At 34.4% G+C, this 27,817-nt stretch overlaps 1 protein-coding gene across 1 annotated transcript; it reads right to left on the reverse strand.

The window, feature by feature from the left end:
- Positions 1 to 480: 480 nt before the first annotated feature.
- On the reverse strand, positions 481 to 26,432 carry LOC149410231 (heparan-alpha-glucosaminide N-acetyltransferase-like). Its single transcript, XM_089648889.1, has 7 exons — positions 25,849 to 26,432; positions 20,137 to 20,422; positions 19,411 to 19,582; positions 11,014 to 11,230; positions 7,373 to 7,540; positions 4,416 to 4,575; positions 481 to 3,843 (listed from the first exon to the last, which is right to left on the reverse strand). The coding sequence occupies exons 1-7, from the start codon at positions 26,310 to 26,312 to the stop codon at positions 3,601 to 3,603; spliced, it is 1,710 nt and encodes a 569-aa protein (XP_089505015.1). The 5' UTR covers positions 26,313 to 26,432; the 3' UTR covers positions 481 to 3,600.
- Positions 26,433 to 27,817: the final 1,385 nt, after the last annotated feature.

Consider the following 27,817-nt stretch of genomic DNA (forward strand, 5'->3'; position numbering starts at 1 on the left):
AAAATATCTATTAAAAATACCTACCAAAAATATCTAGTCCCAGTATAAAATACTTGTACGTAAAATACGTGAGTATTTTGGAACCAGGTATTTCGGAGATTTCTCACAAGTACAAAGTATTGCATGAAAATACCCGGTACTTTTACTGGGTACGATAAATATGCCTCACCTCTAACGCACAGCGGCGTCCCTCCTTGGTTTCTACTGAAATACCGAAAGTATAACTTTTATCAACTGCGCCGCTTTGATAGTTTGTGTAGTTTGTTCGCAGCTCTCCCTTTGTTGATATTATCTATGATGTAAGCGCTCCTGGCCATCTCAATGTGAACCATCACTTCTTAAGATAATAAGAATGATTGGACTATTTCCATAGCACCGTTTTCGTGGGTAAATGAACTCAAAGGCGCAGCAGTTATGGATTCTAATTTTTCTTAATCACCCACAATTCCAATTAAAAACATTATTTTCAGTTATAATCAGTTTAATGTAGGTTAGGATAACATAATTACAGACTAGTTCATTAAGATAGATAATATTATTAATTTTAAATAATAATACCACATTATATGAAAGGCACATTCCTGATATACATACAGACAGACACTATCACCACAACTTGCGTATAGTATACATACATATTATTATAAACTATTACACTAGCATTTTATTAGGTTTCTTTTAATAGTAATTAAATCATTTTTTTAATTATTCATTATAAATCTTGATTAGAAACAAAATATGGTTGCATCGAAAATTATTGGTGAGGTGAAAAATTTTTAGAAAAAAGTTTGTTTATTTTGCAGAAAAAAATATAAAAAATGAGAAACAAGCTATTCAGATCTGATCAGTAAAAATAAGGAACCGATACACGTCAAGACGGTACACGAATTGCCACAATAAAGCAATATGTATACCAAAAATATGTATTTATCAATTGAGGATCTGAGATGCAATAACAACATAAAACTGTTTTTCGATTGCATTACCTTTTTGGTATCCCTAATCTGTTCTTTATCTGCTGTGTAAATATTACTTCTGTAGGTTCTAAGCAGACAGAGTTACATGCAGAAGTTTGAACAAGTTACAAAAAAACTTTGGACGCTTCTTACTCAAAACTACAATATGTTATTGCATTCCTCTCCTTAATAGCTATTACCATCCTCCGATAGGAGAACGCCCCAGAAGATTATAGTGTTGGTGAGGACATCCATGTCTAGTCAGTTAATATGTACTCAATACAATAAAGGGTATAGATACATTCTAAGGAAGACTGCGGGAAATACATTAAAATTAATGATTATTTTCACTCTAAGGACCTTATTCTGAAGAGATACGCAAGTATCTGATACTCGTGTCGTGTATGAACTCGCGTCGCAAACAACTTGTCGCGCACAGTCCATACAAGTTGCCACTGAAATCACAAGACTTGTATCACTATGGATCATTGTTGAATTCTTGAAATGTCAAAACAAGAATGCATTCATAATCTCGCTCACAACCAAACAGTTGACATAGCTGTCATTTGTCATTTTTATATACTGTCGTTCTTTGTCGATTGTTTTGTTCCTAGAATTGATCTAAAGCTCACAAAATGTCTGACACAAGTAACGCCATGTAAAGTATCACCCGACTGGTGTTACCGACGTGTTCATAAAACGTCGGCAATGTCTGCCTGTGTACGAACCTCCGTGCAGATCAATGTCGATTGTCGCCAAGATACTTGTAGCGTCGAGTATCGGAGATACTTACGTATCCCTGTGGGAGAAGGGCCTAATAAGGCAAATTAAATCGAAAAACACACAATATCTAAGTTTTCTAAATACATTATAAGAAATATCATATTTGTGGAAATAATTCAACTGATTTTGGGTTTTAAATTAATATTTTCAGGCTAAATTGATTTTGCCAAATTAATGGAAAACTAACCATTAATTTGTCAAAAATTTAAACTACATAAATAGGGTATTTTCACTGTTTTTTTATCATTCTGGAAAAAATTACAATAATGAAGGCATTTACAATAAAATTACTTTTAAAATGTTGCATTTTTGATTTGCTGCCAAAACGACATGTTCGTTTTTATTCGTAAATTTGGCAGCATTGACGACAGCCATCTTACCAAATATTGGCACATTGTTGTAGCCAGTTGGAATCGTTTTGGAATGTGCAGTTTTAGATTGTTTTTTAAATCAATAATTTTAGTACAACATTCAGAATCAGAAAAATTAATCTTATATGATATAATTTATGCTATCCATAATTTGTGAAAATATCCCCATTGAATCAACACAGAAAACAAAACAAAAAAGATTGGTAAAAGAAATACGGTTTCTACATATTTTATTAATTGGTTATTATTGAGTTATACATATTGTATTCAAGTCAATTCTTAACACAATGTAGGTTCACACAGTTCTAAACTATAATATCAAAGTGCAAATACTAGATGTTTTGATTTTTCAGATTAGCAAATTTAGAGAAAAAATTAAAAAAAAAAACACAAAATAATATTTATTTCTAAAAAAAGGCAGTAATGAAGACCTATACTTAATTTCATACGTTTTTTTATATTTACAATTTTCCAGTCTTCAAATCCCAATTTACAATTTTTTTTTAAATACAAACATATTAATTAATTCAATAAAATGGTACTATTTGGCGAAGAGAAAGAAAAAAAACTTACTGAATATATTTTTAAGTTAAATTTTAAACCATTTACCTTATGAGGATTTGTGACCTTTTTTCACTATTGCAAATTCACAGCTTTGTATGTCTTGATGATAATCAGCCATTTTACAAAGGAGTCATCGTTTCAATTTGGCCATTTTCCTTGAAAGAAAGATAATAAATTCTCTCAATAACCCATTCGTAATAACTAAGGGGAGAATTAACATTTTAGTTGTAAATTGAGATTTCTTTGATGCATCCATTGTTACTTGTTAATATCCAATTTGTTAAACTCTATGGTTCAATTGAACGATTTGTCACAATGACCGCAAGCAAAATTCCACGCAGAAAGGGCGTGATTTATTAGTAGTTCGCTAGAATTCGTTGGTGGATTACCACGCCGCATTGCCGTTCTTCACTGTGCTTCATTCCGGACGATACTAAAACCATCACTCAGTTTTTTAACCTGGCATTTTCAACATATTCAATCTTATCATGCAGGACGTTTGACATAGTGTATGTTTTAGTGAAACTTCATGCATCACATATGCAAAATCTGCATACAGGGATAGCCGCCGATGAATCACACATACAGCAGCCTGGTATATAAGGTTAAGATCCATTGACTACAGAGGAATGAACAAAGTTGATATAAATTCAGATATTTCGACGCATCATCCGTCGTTACTTTTAACAGAAATTAGCAATTTGCTTATTCTATGGTTTAAATATCCAATTCGTCAGCTCTATGATTTAAATGAACGATTTGTCATACTCTATGGTTCTAATAATATATGGTATTAACATGAAAACGTTTCACTCAGAATGATCACTCTCGTACACTGGAGTAACTCGCGAAAAAAAAGTAATTTGCCAAAAACAAAGCGCAGAACTTTCCACAGCCAATTTTTTTTAAAAGTGCCTATTCTCTTCCTAAATGGTCAGGATGATATTCTTCCTGTGCAGGAATACGGCGATTGAGAGCCACAGTATCAGAGCGAGGGCGTTCATGGCCAGCAGCTCCATGTGCGAGGGGGTCTCCAGGCTCCAGTCGAAGGGAAACTTCTTCTTCATGAGCTCCGAGCCCATGTACAGCAGCAGGGCGTTGCGCCCCGCGTAGTAGAAAGGCCGCCCGCCCCAGAAGGACTGCATGTCGATCAGGACGTAGAGAACGGCCTGCGGAGATGTCAACATTCATTAATGATTGATATACAGTCACTGCTGGACACAAACAAAAATACATAATGGGCTATTGAACATTATTTAGCGCCCTTGGTGGAAATTGTCCCAGAAGTTGTTATCACAAAAACAATGGTATCTGCGACTCGACTTGGACGAGCTGCATCTCTTTCATTTTGTGTGCTTACTCGTATATCGTGTATCCAATATCTAAATTATAAATGTACATCAAATAGGCATCTCTATAATAAGGCTGCACAAGGAAAGAGTGTTGGAGGGCCTTTGGAAGGTGTGGAGGTGTGGAAACAAAGTATTTTCAAGCATAGAAAACTTGAATATCCACAGGAGTGGAGCAGTTTTGTTTTGAAGTGGAAGCGACATAGAGGCAGACCGAGGAAGAGGTGGATAGACTCAAGAGGACTGTAGCAGGACAGGCGAGGAACCGCAGTTTTGTCTTCATTAACAAACTTTTGTTAAGAAGGACAAATCGTCTGGAATGACAATCATTTTCATTTAACCATTCACCATGAGAGAATTTAAATTTAAAAAAAAACGTCAGTAGTCCATACCTGTATGAAGAAGGCGATGCTAGAAGTGGCCAAGCAATAGGTCAGAGACCAGAGGTTCTTGTTGATAGGGATGGGCCCCCCATTCTTGGTGAATGTGCACAGTCCCCCGGCCAATAGTCCAGTCAGGAGTGCCCAGAACAGCCAGCGGGATACTCTGGCCCTGCAAAATTCACAATGATTGAAACATAACGTCATTTTGTCCGTGAAACCAAATATTGTTGACAGTTCTTCCCTATTTTTATCAGCTGCTGTTTCCAGTGGGATTTCTGTTTTATTTTTTATTATTGTTCCTGTAAGTGTTAATTGATTCTCAAAGAAATGATTCGCCAGTGGTATCGTTATGATTCATAAAAAGGACTCACCATATCGGTAACCACTCTATATCACTGGTTAACTTTCCTTTTGTTATTTATCATGCCCTAATAAATTTACATATTAAATATGAAAGCATTTTTGGGATCAAAACCGATTTTTATCCCATAATGCCACTAATGCTAACTTTTCATGTTAACACGGAAAGGACAGTGTCCGCAAAATGTGGCTAATCGTTTGTCAACAGTTATATTGCAACTGGGTGAATAATTAAGTCTGCAGGCTGGTATGAGGAGTTCAACTACCTCCTTTCATCTTTATTGCTTCCAGTCTACTACTGGTGCGTGTCTCCTAGTCGTCAAACCGTGTGCTGCTGTACATAAAATGAAACCTGCACCTTGCCGTTGTTACAGAGTAAAAAACGCTACCGAAAAAGCTCATTTGTCATCCACAATTCTTGCAAATATAATTTTTTTACCTAAGAAGATGTAAATTTCTTTATTTATTTTTTTTAAATGAAAGATAAACATTCCCGGGTTACGAATAACTTGACAATATTTGAAAATTTTCTCCTGATCAATCTATTGCTTCAAAATCAATGTAACTATCTCTTTCACAAACGTCACAGTCATCTTCGAGAAAGTTCTTCATCAGTTAGACCCTTTTGATGGACAGTTAGTGACAGCGGGAAAATCACAAGAACGAAAAGATTTTTCACAAAACCGCAAACACCTCTAAAATGTTTACTTTGCAATTTATAAAAATAATTCTTTAGCCGCCCGCATCAATTTTTCAAAACGTGCTGCCGATAAATCCCAATACCATCCGGTCGAGCCAGGCAGATGGGCGACGTCTGATGTAATGTCCTTACCCCCTTACTCAGGTTTTGTAACAGTGAGAGGGAATGAGATGGCGTGAATCACCCATGTGCGAGTGAAACAGGAGTCTAACCAAAGATATTAGAAGAACGAGATATGCTATGTTGGCCGCCGGACCGTAGCCGGAGTACTACCTAATTAGGGTACTTTGAACGGTATCAGGACGTGTACGTACAGAAATCTGTTCTATGTATTAGTGCGGATACCTTAGCGTAAGCGAAGGTTTGCAGTAGTATTGGTGAACAAAACCGGCGACACTGGGCAAAACAATTCCACACAGTATGAACTGCTCATAGCACATCTCGTTCTTCTAATATCTTTGAGTCTAACCCATAAGAGAGAGGTAGTGCATTTTCATCAGTTTATTCTGCAGTGGACATGGTTCAAGCGAGCTAGAAATATTATTTTCAGCAAAGGAATACCTTGATATTTAGAAAATATTTTTTTGGGTTTTGACCTAAGTAGTTTATTTAATTTTTTTTAAATGGTAGATTTTGTGTTTATAGGTTTTGTAGGAATATAGAAAATACCAAAAGCGTTGAATTAAAATTAATTGTTGAAGGAATTGGAAATAAACTGTGCAGTTTGTTATCTACTCGTTATCTATAATGACACATTTAATAGGCAAATAGACCGGAGTGAAATGAGTGACCACAGAACATGTGACACAAATATTTCCTATTAAATTAATGTCCTGTGATAATGACTCAGTAATAATGATATTCTAGGAGTCTTATACGTATTACCAATTCTACAATCGGTTGAGTCATAGAACTCTTTGCGATTTAAAAAAATATTTGGTCATGAGTGTGGAGGACGATTAAGAGAAAGAGGCGAAGATCATTAAGACAGCAATATATTTAAAGAGAGGTGTATTAAGATAGGTACAGAGATATAAGAGAGCACAATGAGGGAGATTAAGGTATAAGAGAGAAAGGTAATACGAGATATTGAGATATAAGAGGGACACAGTGAGACAGATTAAGTTATAAGAGAGAAGGGTATTAAGACCGGTTGAGATATAAGAGAGCACAACGAGGGAGATTAAGATATGAGAGAGCACAATGGGGGAGATTAAGATATATGAGAGAAGGGTAATACTAGAGATTGAGATATAAGAGGGACACAGTGAGACAGATCAAGTTATAAGAGAGATTGAGATATAAGAGAGCACAACGAGGGAGATTAAGACATAAAAGAGAGAACCTTCTCTCTTATGTGGGTAATGCGAGATATTGAGATATAAGAGGGACACAGTGAGACAGATTAATTTATAAGAGAGAGGGGTATTAAGAGGGATCGAGATGTAAGAGGGACACAGGGAAACATATTAAGTTGTAAGAGAAAGGGGTATTAAGAGAGATTGAGATATAAGAGAGCACAGTGAGGAAGATTAAGCTATAAAGCTTATAAAAATAATTATATGAAGTTCCCTACACAAAAAAAAATCACAAAATATATGTACTACGAAATTTATAAAAATTATCTGGTTCTGTTATGTAATGAAAAAAATCACCTTTCTTCAAATGCTACTTAAGTTTTGCTCTATTTTAAATAAGTCTTTAAATTTTATCAAATATTCAACAGTTGCCTATGTCTATTCATCACAACAGTTTTTTTTTTAATATTAGCAAGCTCCCTCATTCATATTTACATATCTCCCTTTCAAAACATCTTCAGTGATCTACTTCTTATTTTTTTAACACTTTTAATAGAACCTTAAGATAGATATATTGAGAGACAAGTATTAAGAGAGAGGTGTATTACTTGGCGTGCGAGTAGGCCAGTAGCACCCTGGCGGCCTGGGCCCCCAGCTGGACAACCAGGGCACAGGTCAGGGTGCCCAGGAGACCCTCGGGATCGAAAGGCACGGTGGTCTGGTACAATTCCTTGAATGTGCCACCCTTGTACAGATGGAGGGGTCCAAAAACACTCCTGAAAATAGACAAATTGATTTTGCTAATTTACATTGTTGTTTCATATTTTCACTAGGGTGATAATGAATTGTAGATACTTTCAGTAAAATACCCAAAACATGCGTGTTTAAAACTAATGAATTCTTAAAAATACAACATATTAAATTGCGACTAAAATATACAATAATCTACATAAAAAACAATTAAAAATTTGGAATAAACATTGGATCAACAAAGGTTGTGTAATAATTAGTCAATTCACACAAATATAAATTAAGGACGGGTTGTTTCGGAGAATCTGAACAATTCATCAAATTTCAACATTCATTTTCAAGTTCTGTGAAAGATTTTTTCAAGTTCTGTTTTTATTTCAGTTTTGTCAAGCAACTAGCCTACAATGATTTTTTTTTTTTTTTTTTTTTTTTTTTTTTTTTTTTTTTTTTTTTTAAAAGAAAGACAAACATTCCCGGGTCACGAATAACCCAACAATGTTTGAAAATCTCCTACTACCACCACAGAAAGCCGAAAATGTTGCTTGTGTTGTGATGGAGGACTTAGCCAGCCGAGGAATCGAACACGCGACGCTCGGGTGAGACCCAAGCGCTATGCCCACTCAACCACTGACCGGTCATAAAAACAGAACTTGAATAAGTCTTTCACAGAACCCGAAAATGAACGTTGAAATTTGATGAATTGTTCAAAACAACCCGTCCTAGAAGTTCTCTAATCCTATTATTGTAACAGAATACCAATACCAACCTGAATTACATAATTGTATCAAATATTTTTGCTTCCAATTTATCATAAAAATGTACCTGTGGAAATTAACCGGCGATGCCATACGTAGTAATGCAAAATCATGTATTTTTAGTTTTAAAATTTGGTCGCCTAGAAATGTTTCAGATGCTTTAATTAAATACTCCGAGTAGAATAGATCTTGGTCTTTGAAATAATCGATTATTTTTGAGTCTTTTTATAAGCCCAAAAAAAAAAAATGTAAACTGCTTTAAAGTTCAAAATCTCCTACTTACGAACACATTTTCGGTTATGATTTTATTGTATAATGTGACAAATTAAGTTATTTATCAAATGATTAAAAAAAAAATATATTTATGCCTGAACAACCACAAAATAAAATAAAAGGCACTTTTTGGCCATGTTTTTTTCTTGCATAAATCAAAACAGGCGGATGGTGTTAAGCGGGAATTTAAACCTTATCGCCATCTACGTAAGGGTTATTATTGATAGCGGCTCAATTTAAAATATTACACGACGTAGTGCATCGCCTTAAATCAAGTAGGTACCTATTGTTAAAATAAATTATTTGTAAACTAGCCTGTCTCGACATACGATATTCCTAGTGAGACAGGAGTAGTAAAAAATATGAGAAAACCCTACATATGCGATGTGCAATAAACCTCGTAAAATAAAAACGTTAATTTTCATTTGTTCAAAGTCTTAAATCTCTGAAAGTTCTTCACGGATTGCTTTGAAATTTTGACACAACTTTGCATTCGAATACGCGTGTGTTTTTATATACTTATATTATATAGATGTCAACTGTGACACGAAAAAACACATTTTTTAAGAAACAGTGTCATCGGTTGGACGTAAAAGCTAAACGCGCTATTGTTTCTCTATCTGCACGGACAGATTGAGTCACAGCAACGCGTGGCGGGGTACAGCTAGTAAAAAACAAATAAAGAATCGAAATGTCGCTTGAAATAGCTTTAGGGGGTATTTCACTATGTCGGGCTAAATATCTGAATAGCTATCCGTTGGCTGGCTTTAAAGTTCAGAATAACTCCGTTATTCAACGGCGACCGTTTGACCATTGTTTCGAGCTTCCGGATAGATAACACTCGAAATAGTCTGGCAACATCGCAAAATGTTTGCAGTTACTCCATCTACTGCCACGGCTGTCATGCGTCACAGTCCGCACACCGCAAAGTGTGCATTTTTTTGGTTATGTTATGTTGGTTATCAGGTCATTTTAGATAGATTCGTGTCGAATTAATACATTGTTTCTTATTTTGAACACAATCAAATAATTCAGGATGGATCATACAAGCATTCAAATTCATTCAACAAAATTCGACTCACTTCTCAGCTGTCAAACTTGGAATGTTTTGACGCCATCTTTGATTCGAGGAATAGCGCCTAACGTGAAGTTCGAGCACTGATTAGTCAAATCTAACTTTAACCCGAGCGTTAGCGTTATTCAGATATAGTGAAAACGAAAAAATGACTGATCCGCGGATTAGTGCTTGGTCAGAACATAATCAGAGATAGTGAAATACCCCCTTAGTCTTTTTAGCTATTGAAAAGCTTTGTAGACAATTTAAAACAATACCAAAGACAATAATATTAAATAAACATGAACATTGTTACGTTACATTGAACTACTAGAAACGGTTGATATGATTTTATTTATTGATTTATTGCTTTTCACTATTCATAAATCATATTTTTTCGCATAAAAATCAACCTTACTGAGATTAAGCCTGTATCGAGATTAACAATTTACACATTTGAGTGAAGCAATTATCACTACATGCAAAATACAGGGTTTTCCAATAAGAGGTGTTATTTTGAATAGCCCGCTATTTCGGTAGATGTTACTTTTGAAGCTGTCATTTTTTGACATTTGACAAGTAGAAACTACGCCATTAATAAAAATGTAACGATACACGCTTCAACAACTCATTGAAATTATTAAAATTCACTTAAGTGAATCAAATGCAAATCATCTTGAGTGATGAGGCCCATTTCCACCTCGGTGGTTTCGTCAACAAGCAAAATTGTCGCATCTGGGGCTCGGAAAACCCAAGAGTTATTGTTGAAAAGCCTCTCTATCCTCAACGTGTAACTGTTTGGTGCGGTTTATGGTCCGGCGAGTCATTGGACTTTACTTTTTCGAAAATGAGGCTGGAGCAACAGTTACTGTGAATGGATTGCGCTATCGAGAGATGATCAATGATTTTTATGGCCGGAATTGGATGGTATTGATCTGGACAACGTTTATTTTCAACAAGACGGCGCTACGTGCCACACAAGCAACGAAACCATTGATCTTTTACGATTGAATATCAAAATAACACCTCTTATTGGAAAACCCTGTATTATAATAATAGAGAAAAAATGTTACACAACTGGCCAGATGGTATAAGGGCCAAGGGGGAAGTTTCACTATTTTGTGACTTAACTTAAAGATAGTTGCTAAATTTGTCTTTAAGTGAAGTTGAATATGTCAATGGTCAATGCAGCATTGTTAAACAGTTGAGTTGCTCTGTTGATTGGCAGGTTCTGATAGGCTCAAGTTCTCGCTTTCCATCAGTGCATGGCATCTCCCACGGGTATACTAACCCCACTTTCCTGCTCCCCATCTACCTGTCCTATTGGGACAGTTGGGAGTTTTATGTGAACTCTCAGCTCTCTAAAGAAACAATTGATTAGTGACATAAGCAAGAACTGTGATAAAAAATTATTCACCTGTCAATGACGCCCGCTACGCCCCCGGTGCAGTTCCTCGTGTCGGTGGAGTTGGGTCCGCGGGTAGCTCCGTTGTGCAGGCCGCCCGGGCCGAGGTAGCCCCGGGGACAGCCCACCGTCTGCACTCCCAGGGACACGGCCACGTGCAGGGCCACCAGGCTGAAGGTGAAGGCCCACTGGCGCCACGTGGAGCGGAGGTCGCGGAATATCGCCGTGCCTGGAAAAGAAGTCATTTATTTAAATACATACATATCTAACCAACTAAATAAAAATCACGTCTTTTCTACGTAGGGGTAGACAGAGAGGGTAGACTGCCACACACTCCGTGCTTAATTCAAATACGTATTCACTCTTGTAATTCTGACTGTTGCATTTGATCCACATGATCATGCCATGTCTTCCTCGATGCGCCCACGACTTCTTCTACTGTATCACGTGTCCGGAAACGCATCACAGAGAAAACCAAAAAAAACTTTTTCCTTTTTCAATTTTGTTCAGCAACAAAATGATGAACAAAGTTTTGGATACGGGTTACGCTTTAAAGCGTTTAAAAAAAAGCTGATATTAATCTCCGAAATTCAAATTAACTAAAACAAGTTAAAATTCCAACTTCGGACTCTATTTACTCGAACACAAGTTTATAAATTTTTTTTTTTTATTTTTTTTTATTTTTTATTATTAATTTTATTTATTTATTATTAACCTTTTCTATGCGTCATAAATTTGTATCACTTCGTTCAAACGCGGGGCTATTTATCATCAATCTAATTTATGACTTTAAACAATAATCACGCATGGATTTTAAAATTTGTTTTAAAAAATACGTCGCTTATGTTTTGAATTATCTTTTCAAGTATAAATAAACAATCCGAACATCAATGGGACTTGATAAAAATTCGAAGTATATATTCATAATGTAACTGATACGGTATACCCGGGCGGCCATGTTAATATTTCAAGGATAACGATACACATGCATAAACATACCGGAGTAGAGCTCTTCAACTGTGGTGCGATGTAAGTGGTTGATTTATGGGTGCGATGTCGCGTTTGACTGGATACATGAAATATTGACACACTTAAAAAGGTTCATATAATAAAAAATAACTACACTTAAATTTACAAAAATAATGAAATAATTTTATTATGTTATTATATCACCGTAAATATGTATCACTTAATATATTTTTTTATCGTGATAAATTTTGAAGCAGTTACTCAACGCATAACGGCAGAATCATGGCTTTCATTTATTTCAGCAGCTTCGCAATTATTATCGACGTCACTGTCACTTATTTCAAAATCTGAATCTATTTCTAAAGTAGCACCAAATATTTCTTCGTCATTAAGACCACGACCCGACATTTTGTATTTTGGCAATAAAAATACTTTCAAAAATTGATCGATTGATTGATATCTTTATTTGAAAATAATCTAACACTGACGAAATTTTATATTTCTTCAATAGTTTGAATGAATGTATGTAACTGAACTTATTTTAAAATATGATAAATCAGATGAATGTACACTGTAATTAAAATAGTTTATATCCACGAAAAAGCAAACAATAATTCGATAAAACAATGTAATCTACACGGCGAGCGTATCTGTTTGAGAATCTTATAAAATGCGCCTGCGTGTGTAAAGACGCGGGAAGAATTCAAACTGATTCATTTTTCGCTCTGAGTTGGAAGATCCCTTCAAATCTTTGTATCCATGATTAGGATACGTATTATGGATAAATATCGTAAGATGTCAGTAGTGTAAAGATGTGAGATTTTTTAGGAGTATAAGTTTTACCGTGCTCAAGCATGTTTCATACCCATAACGCCGAAGAAACTTTGCGTCGCACAGATCTGCCTTCCGCGTACAGGGCATGTACAAAGCATCGCAGGCGTGCGTCTCCCGCAGGGATAGGGTTAATACCCCAAACTAGGCAAATGCGCATATATGGTGGTAAAATAAATAAGAACATATAAAACAATAGTACAATGTTGTACATATATCGTAATAGAAATGGTTTTTGAAATAAGGAAGTTGAGTCCATTTTTTAATTTTTTTTTTATCAATGTTCACATTCAAACTTAAATTAATTCTCAAAGTTTAAATTTTATTAAGCCCGCCAAAACGAGCGGAATCCGAGCGGTAAGAGGCGGGGTGTGGGTGTGACGTCATTCAAACTGTGAGAACCACGTCGCTTAAACATTTTGTATGGAAAAAAATTTAATTCTTCAATAAGGAATTCCAGTAATTTTTTTACCAATGTTAACCGTCTATTAGAATTGATGTTATTAAAAAAAAAAGAAAATTGATCAAGATTTCATAGTTAAATTAATATTTTAAGTTAGAATATTTGCTTTTCCCGCCCAGCACAGTATTGAAGACGCTATTTGTTGACCGCCGCGCAGAAAAATAACGGTTTACAGCCCAGTTCACTGTGAGACTTATGCGGCCTGAAGTGTAATCACATGTAATGTGACATGTATAATAATAAAAACTTCTAAGCGATGCAATAAACAACATATTATAATGAAGCACTGTACGAATATGTATCTTTAGAAATCCATTTCATATAATAATAACAACAAATACCTACATATATTTGACAATAGATGGGAACTATTTTTTTCACATAGATCCTATTGGTAAAGGGGTTTCTACGGGAATGCAGCTGGTTTTCAGCAGTGCCTTATTATATGGTAAACAAAAGATGAAATATTTAAAAGCCATCACCACATTATAATATATATTATAATGAGTAGAGAATAATTAGCATGTCATGCGAAATCAATAAATATACCTGCACAAAACTAGTTAGGTTATGGCAAAATGTCAGATGGGTAGAATACGCAATTATTATTATACTGTAAAAATGTATTATATTTATTGTAACGTACAAATGAACACAATTAGGTAATAATTTGATATACTTACTTGGAAGCTTTAACTTGATTTGACCCAAACAAACGTTTGGCCTTTACACCTCTCTCATCTAAACCGACCATCTCTCATGTAATAGAAAGAGATGCACCATACACACAGAGGTGACCCGTTCTACGAGCAACGACACATGTGACGTCCAAATTCTTTAGACCAATCGTGGAGCGTATTCAGTTTATTGCTATTTAATGCTTTTTCAAGAACGTTTAACTAATTCTAAGAATAATAATATAGAAATATATTTATATATTTAGAATCGATATTTTTTGATCTACATGAACATATTTTTTATCAGTCAAAATATTTTTCACTTAACTTCCTTAATAATAATATTTGGCTAATTTATATAGCGCCGTTTTTGTGAGAAATCACCTCAAGGGCGCAGAATGTTAATTGTTAATTTTGTTTTGTATTTATTATGCTTATATAATGCACTTGCATAGTGTGGATTGACTAGATCAAGGCTGCCCAACCCATTGTGGCCCGTGAACGAATTATAAGCGGCCCGCGTGAACCATTTTCAAAATATCCGCCAATTTGAAAATTACTAGGATCGAAATTTTTTTTGTATCATTGCATCATCCACCAGGAGGCGTTGTGTGCAAAGGACATACAATTGAATGATATAATGGAGCCGGTAGTACGCTGCATAAATTACATACATTCAAAAGCTCTTCACAGACGTCAATTCAGAGTTTTATTTGAAGAACCAGCGAATTTGGAGAGTTACAACTGTATTGCGCTGTGCGATGGCTTTCAAGGGGCAACATGTTAAAATATTTCTTCATCTTGAGAGAGCAGGTGTTGGAATTTTTAAGAAAAAGGGGCGTTACCTTTGGAAAGTGATTTAATCAAGAATAAGTACTGGTTGATTGATCTTGGGTCAATCCGCACCAAATCATCCAGGCCATGTCACCCACCATCTCAGATTTTGATGAAACTTTAAATTTTTAATCCTTCCATATAGATAAGAAAATATACCAAATTTTACCTTCCTACCTCAACTCGTTTTTTTTTTATGGGCAGTTGAAGTTTGGGCAAAATAAGCGTTTTTACATATTCCGAGCACTCCGGAAGAGCTTGTACCTTCAATGAAAAAAAATTGTATCTTTGTCATTTATAGTGCAAATGCAATGAAAATTTTCAATATTATCAAGAAAACTATGCTGATTGCAGAAAAAAATAAATAAACCCTTTACATTTATCTACTTGACTTTAAAAAATTACCAAAAGTAATTTTTTAAGTAATTTTTGGGACGGAAAAGGTACTTTACAAAAAAGCAATATCTCGGGAAGGTACAGTGTTAATGAAGTAATTTTTTTTTTTATTCATATCTACAAATAGCATAGAATCACATACAAAAAATAAAATTCATGGCATTTTACTTGCTTCAATAAATAAAATCCATTTTAAACTTTTTTCAAACTTTTTGTAATTTTTTTTTTATTCTTATCTACAATAAACATAGTACAACCTAAAAAAATAAAACTCCTGGTATTTTGTGTGCTTCACAGTGTAGAAACCTTTTTAAAATAAGAAATCTTTATCATACAGAATTGTTCTAGGTTTTTTTAAATCTAGATACAAAAATAAATAAAATCCATTTTAAACTTTTTTCAAACTTTTTGTGATTTTTTTTATATCTATTTTTAGTTTGTAATTGGGCAAGTTATAGTTTAGGTATATAGCTAGTAATATAGGTTGAATGAATGGACTAATATCAAAGAAACAGTCCTAGAGACAAGTCACTACATGGAAATGATGTATCTGCAACAAGAACAAGACAGAACATGAAAATTACTATCTGCCTCATCACTAAGTTTGCAGGATACTACATGCTTTGTTTCCTCTGACATGCTTAGTTCTGAGTCAGCTTCAAAGCAGTGATCATCTATATAAATACAGTAGTTGTTTCATGTTATGGTGTACGTTGTTAAAATGTCTCTAATCGAAACAAGTTTAGTTAAATGTAGTGTGGGACAACTTAATGGTACTGAATGTCACAAAAAATGAAGTTGGCACAAAAAGGAAGTTCAGATTCAGATTATGCTTTGATTTTTAACTTCAGTGGGGAACGAAATCGCTCTGAGCAACTAAGTATGGTACAAATTTGTACAAACTCTTATGTAGCTTGCGTATATGACAACCATTGGTTTTTTGGACTTGTGGTTTCCAAAGATGAAGACGAGTGTGATGTATCAATCAAGTTTATGCATCCTTTTGGCCCAGCTCCATCCTTTTACTGGCCACATCAAAAAGAAGATATTTGTTTTGTTCCACTACAAAATATTTTTAATATCGTTAACAAAAGGTTCAGGAAGAGCTTACTACTTTCTTGAAAAAGACGTTCATCATGCTGATCAAAAGTTCAACCATCTTATGGGTCAGATCAAGAATAAAAGTAAAAAATGAACTTGAACATTTATTTGTAAACAATATTATTGTAATGTACTTTCATTTAACCTAATCCTACATTGCCTGTTTTATTTTTATTGTATTTGTTTTTTAAAGAGTTAACTTTGTATTGAAAAGAGTTAAAAAGTTGATCTTGTTATAAAATATTGCTATGGTGTATGCATTCAGGGTAAGGAACAAGGTACATTATTTTGTTGGTGCCTTAAGCTTACATTGCAAGCTTACTAGCATGTTGTAAAGGACCGAATAAGTTTGACTTTTTTTATTTGCAAATACAGTATCTAGATTTAAAAAAACTTGGAACAATTCTGTATGATTAAGATTTCTCATTTTAAAAACGTTTCTACACTGTGAAGCACACAAAATACCAGGAGTTTTATTTTTTTAGGTTGTACTATGTTTATTGTAGATAAGAATAAAAAAAAAATTACAAAAAGTTTGAAAAAAGTTTAAAATGGATTTTATTTATTGAAGCAAGTAAAATGCCATGAATTTTATTTTTGTATGTGATTCTATGCTATTTGTAGATATGAATAAAAAAAAAATTACTTCATTAACACTGTACCTTCCCGAGATATTGCTTTTTTGTAAAGTACCTTTTCCGTCCCAAAAATTACTTAAAAAATTACTTTTGGTAATTTTTTAAAGTCAAGTAGATAAATGTAAAGGGTTTATTTATTTTTTTCTGCAATCAGCATAGTTTTCTTGATAATATTGAAAATTTTCATTGCATTTGCACTATAAATGACAAAGATACAATTTTTTTTCATTGAAGGTACAAGCTCTTCCGGAGTGCTCGGAATATGTAAAAACGCTTATTTTGCCCAAACTTCAACTGCCCATAAAAAAAAAACGAGTTGAGGTAGGAAGGTAAAATTTGGTATATTTTCTTATCTATATGGAAGGATTAAAAATTTAAAGTTTCATCAAAATCTGAGATGGTGGGTGACAAATCCAAAATTTTCTGGATGATTTGGTGCGGATTGACCCTCTTGCATATCTTGTTGACATCACCAATTATCTCAATATTTTAAATTCAAATTACAAGGCAAAGATTGTTCACTTCCGACTATGTTTAGCCAACGAAAATATTGAACTTTTTCCCATACTCCAAGATTTAAAAGAGAATCTCAATATTGCCACCATAAACTGAACTACATAGTTATTACAGTCGTTTGAAAGCAGATATCAGGACTTTGAAAGTACAAAACAAAATTAACCACTTTTTTTTAATCCTTTCACAATCAGTTTGACTGAAATAATTAGTTATCCTGCCAATATCCAGTTGGAACTCACTGAATTGCAAAATCACTCTGCACTGAAAAACCTTTTTCAGCTTAGGACATAGGGGAATTATTAAAACAAAAACAATGTCAGAAATCACATTGATTGTACCAATTACTTGGATATAGATTTTTGTTACATAAAATGTTGTTTCGTTATATGGCAGTAGATGCTATTTATTTTATTATTTCAATAAACGACAGTCAAATTTCAATATGTTTACTTGTTTGTTGCATAAAACAAGACATTAAAAAGCTTAGGTAACAAAAATAGGAACCGTCAGTAGTCAGTGGCCCGCCAGTGACTTTTAAATCGTCAATTTTGCCCAACTGTAAAAAGGTTGGGCAGCCTTGGACTAGATGATATATGTATTTACGATAATAGGGATAAAGTCGGAATGATAAGTGTTTTTCTTCAGTTAGACAATAATTTCATTTAGGAAGCTTTCCGATTTCAATCTGCCACTTTCTATCAGCTATACGGTAATTTGCTTTTAAAGAGGGTCTGCTTTGACCTTATTGCATTTCTGCTTGAACCCATTATACACCTTAGGAGCCAGAAATACATGGAAACGTTGTCCAAACGATGTATTCATTTTTGGTACTATCATCCTTTGTTCTGATCTTAGTCTTGTAGTGTAACTGTGATCTACAAGACTATGAAGCTTGGGATTGTTCGTATAGTACATTATGAGTGCATGTGTATACATCTGTCTTACGTCTAATAATTTCGTTTCCTTAAATAAGGGTGTCGATGGATACATATAAATACCATATTAATATTTAATGAGCAGACAGCATTCTGCTGATGCGCTCATATCTGATTTCACAATAATTTAACAGTTATTAAATTGTTTTGAATTCAAATTGAGTTACAAAATAATAATCCTTAAAAGTGATATTTTTGACACAATCTTCCCTTCAAACACGTTTGTCAAAAACTTCCACATTTCTTCAGTTGTGGTGGTTTCCACGAGAGACCGCATTATATCAGGAGTGCTTAAGGTTTAATTTATAATCTGCTATGTGATAGTTGGGTTTCGGCTTCGTGCCTCCCGTGCCGGAGGATCTGCTGTTATGGCTGGCACTTGTAAAGTTGACGACAAACATATATGGTCACTTTTGCCTATAGGTACTTATATCAGTAACGAGACGTTCATCATTGCACAGGACTAAATCGAAAAGAGATGGGATATTGTTTTCCTTGAATCACGCAGGTTTATCTACCAATTGCCAATAGTTATTTTGTTCAGGTATTACATATCCTCAAATAAGACCTAAGGGTTGTTCGAATTATGCACTTGTGTAATTGGCCATAACAGTTTGGAATAATTGAAGTCTCGAAGGATTATTACGTTTGTCAAATCAGCTTCTTTTTATTTGATTGTTTCATAAGATGCATTTAGTATGTGATGCAGATTAACCAGTTTCCTGTTTATACTATGCGTTTCGGGACTCCATGTATATTTTCCTTACATTTCTTTCTTTGTGCATACTCCTTGCCCAAATCATGTCCTTTTCTTAATCTCATCCATTATGCTTACAACTGGTGGATCTCTACATTTGTAACATGGTTTATACAACACATAGGCCTCAGGGATCTCATTTCTACAGCATTCAGTCTACTTTCATCCTTCTGTGTGCCTCACTGCACGCTATACTAGGGTTGGCATTAGAACTCCATTAAATGCTTATTGTCTGATGAACCCTACAACAAGAGGTTCACAGACGTCATACGAAGAAAATCAAGATACTTACCAGGGGTATAGCTGATGGAAGCGTTCATAGCAAAGCATTCAAAGCCGGCAACAATCAGATAGGAGAGTCCGAGTCTCTGCAAGACCCCGGGCAGCCGTAACTCCTCGATTATTCGTCCTTTGGAGCCGATGACCACTCCGAGGCACATCAGGATCAAGGATCTGCGTAACACCTAGATGGGAATTCAAAATGTTAGAATTGTCCAATTCCTACTGATTATCTATGTTTTTGTAGAAAAAAAACAAACACATCAAAAAGTCACCAGAGACCAAATTTTCATTTACATTTTTACTCCAAATAATGTCAGGAATCAGAATATTCCAAATAATCAGAAATGTGTCAATATATAAATAAAAACTGAATAGTGAAAACAAATATAAAGAAGAAAAAAAAGGTTTAAGCAAACAAAATGATAAGTACAAAGAAATATGAATAACAATTTTTTTAAGTTACAAAAGTATGCAAGTAATAAAAATTGGTATTTTATAGATTTACATAATTCAAATGGGCTATTTTGGGTATTATAATACAATAATCAATATAACACAGCATATTTGCAGCACATTTCAGAGTAGTAGATACTTTTAGCACTGCCGTGTTGAAAGACTCGAAAGCTTGCTTCAGAATCCACATACTTTCAACCTTTCTTCATCCTCACTATTCTCAACATACCCCAATTGTGGATGCTATATATAAAGAAAGAAAGAGATTATACTTTCGCCATACCTGCCAAAATGCCGTCCATCTCGTCATGGCTGTTCTGAGCCTCGTGTGCAGAGACAGGCAGAGACTCACACCCATGAGCCACGCGAACCAGGGGAATACCATGTCGGCAACGGTCAGCCCATTCCACGTGGCGTGACGCAGCTGCGAGTAGCCGCCCCCGCCATAGTTAACCAGGATCATCAGCGAGATGGTGATGCCGCGGAACACGTCAGCCGACAGCAGGCGTGTCGACGCACGGCGGGTGGGGCTCGGATTGGCACCCAGAAGTTCGTCGCCCGATTCGCCCCTGGAAGTAAATAAAATAAAATGGTGAGCTCTGACATAGTTTAATCTAACGTTCGTAAGTTAACCCTCATAGCCTCAGAGGGCAGATCTACAGATGCCAGTTAATAAGTGCTCTTGAGTACTAAATAACCTACAAAATTTCCAACATCGCAAATCACAATACGAAACCCGGTTCGGTTATAAATAAAGTGCATAAATAAGGTAAGTATCTATATAATATGGATGCGTGCGTAACTTGCAGAGCGTCTTGTGCCTGTATTCGGAATAGTCCATTTTCGATAGCGAACCAGAATTTTACGATAATGTTTGCATATTCAGTGAACAGTAGGAACTATACAATTCTTTCTAAATGTTACGATATCGCGGACAGAGCCTAAACTTTTACCGCCACATCGGAAGGAACGTTTGTTCAGTAGCATGTTAAATAAGAATGCGTATGTTTGATATTGTTATTGATATTGTGTTTCAGCCAATGTTCCGCTTACATCTTTCTTCAATACAAGATACAACATGTCATTATCAGACGAGTGATTAGTAGTCAAGTATTGTCTCGCAGTGATGCTATTTATATACATTAATTATATTATACTAACCTTTGTTAAGCACAGTACAATATTGAAGCATTTCAGATCAATTAACACATTGTCGTCGGGACGTATTTGCCGTTTTTCGAGGACTGTCGGTCAACTGCGGGACACGGCAAATGCCGTTTTTGTCGACTGTCGGTTTTTGGCGGGAAACGGCATTATACGGGTTTGTTATCAGCGTGAAATAAAACGCCTTGAAGGGTAATTTGCTACCTGGGTGCTAGGCGACAGTCTGTCGACGTTATTTGAGATGCCTTGTCCGGATTGGCTAGTGTGCCGCTTGTAAAGGCGTCGCCACAAATCTACAGTTTTTATGCGATCTCAATCTCCAGTTTAGTTTGAGTCATTTGTTTCACGTATTGGACTATTTTTCATAACGCTCGCACTGTTTTGTTTACTGTTTGGTATTTTATTATTTAAATATATTAGCATTGTATAGGACTTGATCTCTACAAAAATGTCTTAACAAGCCAATGATACATGCACTTTTGGTGTTTGATGGATTATCAACATATGAAGTGTACTGATTCCTTGAAAGAATAAACACTATCATTCATAAGTGGAATGGGCTCTTCAATTAGGCGAGGCAACCGCAAAAGACTCTTTTTTGACAAGAAGCAATTAAACTTATGAGTTATTGAGTGTTCGCCTTCAGCCTTAGGCGACACTGTTCAATATTTACGCGATCAGATTTCACACATCCAGCGATTGTAAAATTGCGGGCATGGCAAATATATATTATTATTTATTATATAACTATATGATATAAATAAAACATGTTATCTTTTACATGGAATTTTCAAATATTGAATATTGAATGCTATTTACTGAATTAATATCAGGTTTTTATATTCAGCTTTGAAATGTGGTGAAATTATGATGTAATCAAAGCAATTATAATTTATTTTTGATGATCAAATGTCATATATGATTTCTTTGAAAATTTCAATTGAAAATATTATTTGGTTTAGAAATTGTATCAATTTTAAGAAAGCGATATATTTAATCGTGAAAAACACCCGCTGTAGGCTAGAGTCTATTGTTTGAAGCGCCCGACTACAATGTGTTAAGATACTCAAAAGTCACAAGCATCGCATCAAGATCGCTCCGATCCAAATAAAGATTCAGATATCCATTCATTTTTGCATTGTCTCACACGACAAGATCATATCGAAATCTGTCACACAAACTAACAAAATTGGACAAAGTTATACTCCGAGAACCACGCAAGTGTCACCGCTTATCTGCCTGCGCGCGTTTGGAGCTAGAATCGGGTTGTTGAAAGGTGTCAGCTCATTATTGATTGTGTGTCGAGGGCAGTACAGGCTCACTGCATAACCCGGTGGAAATATGGACTGAATGTCACGCGCTGTGATTCAATTAATAATACACAATGTGTAGGGCTTATATGCACATTTGTTGAAAGTTCTTTGTGATAGTGAGTAATGCACAAATGGATTAAGTGCAGCAGAGAAAAGCCACGCCCAGAAATATCGTAATTACAACGAAGTATTAAAGTTTTTAAAAAAATATACAGGGTGTATCGGCAAGTACCCGACAAACTTTAACCAGCTATTCCTCAGCACATTTGGAGTAAAAAATGTTATGGGCGCTTTGCTGTCCGGTAACATTTTTTTTCCATTAAAAACAAAAAATAAATAAAAAAATCCACACTCCGTCACTGTCATTTGCATTGTTTCTCGTGTTAAACAGCTGTTATTAGCAAGTGTGTCAAAAAGTGTCCTCGCTCTTTCATACACACTAAATAATAATAGTTAAAAATGAGACGAATGGTGCCGTGCCATTTCGTCGTGATTGTGAAAGCGCGCCAACGTAGGTACGTACGTACATTATTCTACGAAACTCGAACAAAATATTGCCAGATGGGTTTTCAAACTTTGACAAAGGATAAAACACTGGTGACATGTGGTGAAAATATGAATAATAAATTTTTTATTAAAAAAAAATGTTACCGGACAGCAAAGTGCCAATAACATTTTTTACTCCAAATGTGCTAAGGAATAGCTGGTTAAAGTTTGTCGGGTACGTGCCGATACACCCTGTATATATATATTAATCTTTAACTATTGAAGACAATATTAGCGATTTTTCTGAAGAATGAAGACAATTTTGGTAGTTCTTATTCGAAGTATGATACAGTTAAATATGACCGAAGGAGATAAGGTCCCATTAGCTCAGTGGTAGAGCAGTGCCCCGACAAGGCAAGGGTCCTAGGCTCGAGTCCTAGATGTGACCGTATCTTTTACTGATTTTTCTGTTTCAGATTTTCATTTAGGAATCGCTAATACTGTCTCCAATAGTTAAATACTACAATTTGAGGTTTTACTCAGTAAGTTATTCCAAAAAAATAAATATATATTCATTATTTTTCAGTAGCCATTTTTCAACAAGATGGTCATAGAGGTTTTCGCCAAACAAAAGGAGGGGAGAAATAGCTTCTTTATAAACTATAAATTGTAAGCATGAACTAGCAATTTTAAAAAAAAAATCACCAAAAAAGTTTAAGAGATATATGTTATCTTTTTTTTTTTAAATAATGAACATTTTGCATTGGTGGATAGCGGCAGTTTTGTTTTTATCCCCTCATATGATGATTTTATACAGTTAAATTAGAACACACAATGATGTGATCTAAGATAAATAAATAAACATCCACAGTTTTTCCTGGTAATACTATAATTGTTTTTGCAGAATTAAATAAACAAGTAACTAAATATTAGTTCATGTGAGTTAACTTTAGTGATCTAAATAGATCGATTTGTGAGAAATTATTCTTAAATCAATCTGTTTTATACACTGTGTTTGGTGCGCATTGAGATACTGTATTATGTTTGTACATTACAACACACAATGATATGATTTATCTAAAGATAACATGATAGTTCATGTACACAGTCAAAAGCGCACTTTCACTTTTGGAAACGAGAGCTCAAAAATGCCTTGTGTATATGGCCTAACGATCACACAGTTATTTTTGGTAATTATTTACTATTATTTAGACATATGACCAAAAACAATTACTGCAAGAATATTAAAATTATCGGAAATGGAAAATAATGCATTTAAATTTATCTCCTCAGGCCTTGGCCATATTCTGTCAGACGGTCGGAGAGTATTTCCGCTTTGCAATAAAATCCAAATAGTTGGAATATTTATAAACGTATCTAAAAACTAAAAACTGTTTTAGTAAGATTATAAAATACGCCTTGATATTTTATTATTAGAAATAAACATTTATTTTTTGAAATATTAAAATTTTGACTGCAAACATAAAAAAAAAAAAAAATGGCTCACTTTACGTTTTTTGTAACTAAAATTTCTGATAACAAAGAAATATACTAAAACACACTTATTTTATTAGACAAATGCATTACAAACGTTACAGCTACCTCACTTTTTTGTCGTTTCATATAAAAATAATTAATAAAAAATTTACGAAATCTGAAAAGATTTTCTCAAATTGCGGTCGGTACCTTTGTTTTTATAAAAATGCACATTTTAATTCTCCTGTGGTTAACTTCTATATTTCTCATCACAACAGTTAGGAACAATTTCTGTTAGACCACGAATTACCCTGAAGGGTTATACATAAAATTTTCCCATCTAGTTAGCGGCCATCTTGAAAGTTGATAAAATCATTACCTACCAATGTGACATTATTTCACAGTACAATGAATAGAACCAAATAGAATGAAAGGTTGAAGATAATTAATAATAACAGATCATTTGCTATTATGCATTGTAATTTTAATCCTTTTTTCTTACAGTAATTTAGTTGAAACAAAGTCTTGTATTTGTAACTATGCGGTATTAAGAGTGTGTTTAAAAACAAAATATTAACTTTTTTTTGCTTAAATGTTTTTGTGGTAAACATTTCACTTTTAACCGCTTCTGTGCCAAGAGCGAGTTAACTCGCATTCTTGTCCGTGCCCAGCAGGCCAGCCATAGAAAAAGAGCGAGTTAACTCGCTCTTTTTTGAGCCTCTGTATCATACATATGTCCCGTTATTTTTTAAATATGTTTATCTAAGTGAAGGGAAGCAAAAACGTCGAATATTGAATAAATTTGGTAAGTCATTTAAATATCCTTTCAAGGTGTAATGTTTTTAATTTTTAAAAATAAGATTTAAAAATGATTTATTTTGATTAAAAATTCACGGCCTGCTGTGCACAGCTACACTTCTACCTACTGGCATTTAAAAGGTTAATAGGCACAGATTATGGAAATTACGTTTCGTTTCAACTTAATTACAACAAGAAACAACGATTTATAGATAGTCAAAGATGCATTATAATTCCATTTTTATTCAAAGTTTAAAATTTACTTAATAAAACGATTCCTTCACTGTCATTTTGGACTTTTTTGAATGGGGTGAGACTTGCTAAAGTTTTTTTTCAATCTAAATAGGCGTAAATTACTTAATTAACCCAAATTAAGAACCTAATAACCTATTTCATGCATGTACATAGTAATTTCTTATAGTAATTGTTAAAATAATTATAATTTCCGTAATCTGTCTAAAAGTGCGGCGGTAAGGGAAATAATTACCCTAGTTATATTCAGAGATATGATTTATTTTTAAATGTATCCTTATGGATAGGCTGGCATTTAAGAGGTTAAGAGTGTGTTTAAATAATAAATATTAAGTTTTTTCTTCACAACTTTTACTATTTCGCATTGAATTTCAGCAAGCCTATTTATTATACTCTTAATTCAATTAGGCAATTGCAGTGCTACAGAATCACAATGCCATTGCATTAGAAATAAAATACTAGCATTGTTTACGTAAGTTATCCCCTATAAACAACAAAAATATTACCTTCTCAGAATCTGATTCCAAAATTCCGATTGTATGAGCTTCTTGTAAACACCTTTGACAGCATACCACAAAGTAGCAATGGCCAGCATAGTCACTATTGCCACTAGCAATGGCAGCATCGGCTCATCGGGCTGTTCGGTAACAGTGATTTTTGAACATTTATTATCTGTTACGTTCAACTGGTATCTCCCATACTCCTGGAACCCGAAGGTTCCATTACAAATTTGGCCACCATTCTCGCTGAAAACTTGATATTTCAGAGGCCATATTGTCTTCGCAAGCATATCTTCTGAACCATTGTTCACAAATACTCCTTTTATATAATCGCAGCCCTCGCATTCCGTGTATTGTTTCCAAAGGGAGACATTTTTGTCCGACGAAACGGTCAGACAGGCCTCGTCGTAAAACAGTGTTTTTGTGTTGCATTTTCGCTGGTAGAACATCACATTCTTGAAGTTCACCATCTTTGATAAGTTATTGAATGTATTTTACTCAGTCTTGAACTAAAACAACATGTCAATAAGATTGTTTATATCACGTACGACACTAAGAAAATGATTCACGATTTACGACTTTTTGACCATAAATCAACTACCTTTTTGACAGCTCATGCCCATAGAGTACGGATAGATCGTTTAACTTTTGTGGATTCGATTCATCCATAGACAAAGAAATGCAGTTACTAGGCTTTTATGTTCATTATTTTTTAATGATAAACTGATGTTTATAAGACAAGGTTTTATGCATAGCATAAAGGATAACAAATAATTATAAGCAATAATTAGTCGCCTGAAATATCAATACAAATTGAAAATATCTCCCGAGTAAAAATAAATGCCGCCAACGGGAATTGAACCCGTGCCTTCTGATGTTTGGTCAGGTGCTTTGAAACCACCATAACCACTGAGCTATGCCGGCTTTTCAACCCGCCAAATGATTCAATATTTACTAGTACCTCAACTTTAGTTAACAAATAAAGTTTACAGGTGGAAAAAATATAATAAGCAGTAATTGTTACAATGTAATTAGTAAAATAAATAAAAACCAGTTTGTGCTTGAAATCGAACGTTTCTAGACTCCGTTTGTCAATCTATTTTAATGCCTATTACCTACGATATAAGGTATACCAAGAATATACACATTTTTGGCTTGTAGCTTCCTCTTAAGCCTTGTAGAGGCCCATGAACATAATGAGTTTTGGGGTCGGGCCCCCTTTGAAAGCCATAAACGTACAAGAAAACAACAAACCAGAATTTTTGAACATAATTTTATTGAACGGGTTCGAGCAAGTACCATGTCAACTAATCGTGATTTGAATTCATTTAATGATCATTTTGAATTGTGTATTACACAATTTTCTCTCTTGAATTTGGAAAGGAAAGGAAAGTTGAGTAAAATGTATCCGTTTATTATCTTTTAAATGTGTACATTATCTACAAATTTATAAAAGATACTAAAATAATTGCGAATATTGAAAATTAATCCCGATTCCTCAATAACCTGGGAGTTTGTGGAACTATGGCATCCCCAACTGGAGTAAGTGACAAGAACGAGGGGAGTGGAACAAAAGTAATAACTTTTTGCGTATAATTTGTTAAATTTATCTCATAAAAAAATACCTTTTAGCCTGTAACAGACCACGCCCTCTATATTCTCGTGGCTTGATCTATTTTGGCATATTGCTCGCCATACATTCCCATTGGGATTGTAGTGCGAGCGATATGCTGAAATAGGCCACGGCATGATGCGTATAGCGTAACCTTTCAGACCCATTACTTGCTGTATTGTAAACGTCATAAAATTTTAACATATTTCTGTATGTCATATTACAGGCCCGCTCATCTGGAATAGAATTCTCTCAGCTCTTACCAATCTCCAGAATTTGGCTGAATTTAAACGGGCTCTAAAAAAATAATATTTAAAAAATCTTACCATTCATAAATCTTAACTTCTTTTCAATATTTTATAA

The sequence above is a fragment of the Hesperophylax consimilis genome, chromosome 28 (assembly GCF_061612785.1).
Source record: "Hesperophylax consimilis isolate HC1 chromosome 28, BYU_Hcon_1.0, whole genome shotgun sequence".
In the NCBI taxonomy this organism is placed as follows: domain Eukaryota; kingdom Metazoa; phylum Arthropoda; class Insecta; order Trichoptera; family Limnephilidae; genus Hesperophylax; species Hesperophylax consimilis.

Excerpts from the sequence above, each read along its gene's own strand:
- LOC149410231 (XM_089648889.1), bottom strand. The coding sequence starts at position 26,312 with ATGGTGAACTTCAAGAATGTGATGTTCTACCAGCGAAAATGCAACACA. Across the intron at positions 19,583-20,136 it reads GATGGACGGCATTTTGGCAG|GTGTTACGCAGATCCTTGAT; the intron begins GTATGGCGAAAG and ends ATTCCCATCTAG. Across the intron at positions 4,576-7,372 it reads CTGGCCTACTCGCACGCCAA|GGCCAGAGTATCCCGCTGGC; the intron begins GTAATACACCTC and ends TGAATTTTGCAG.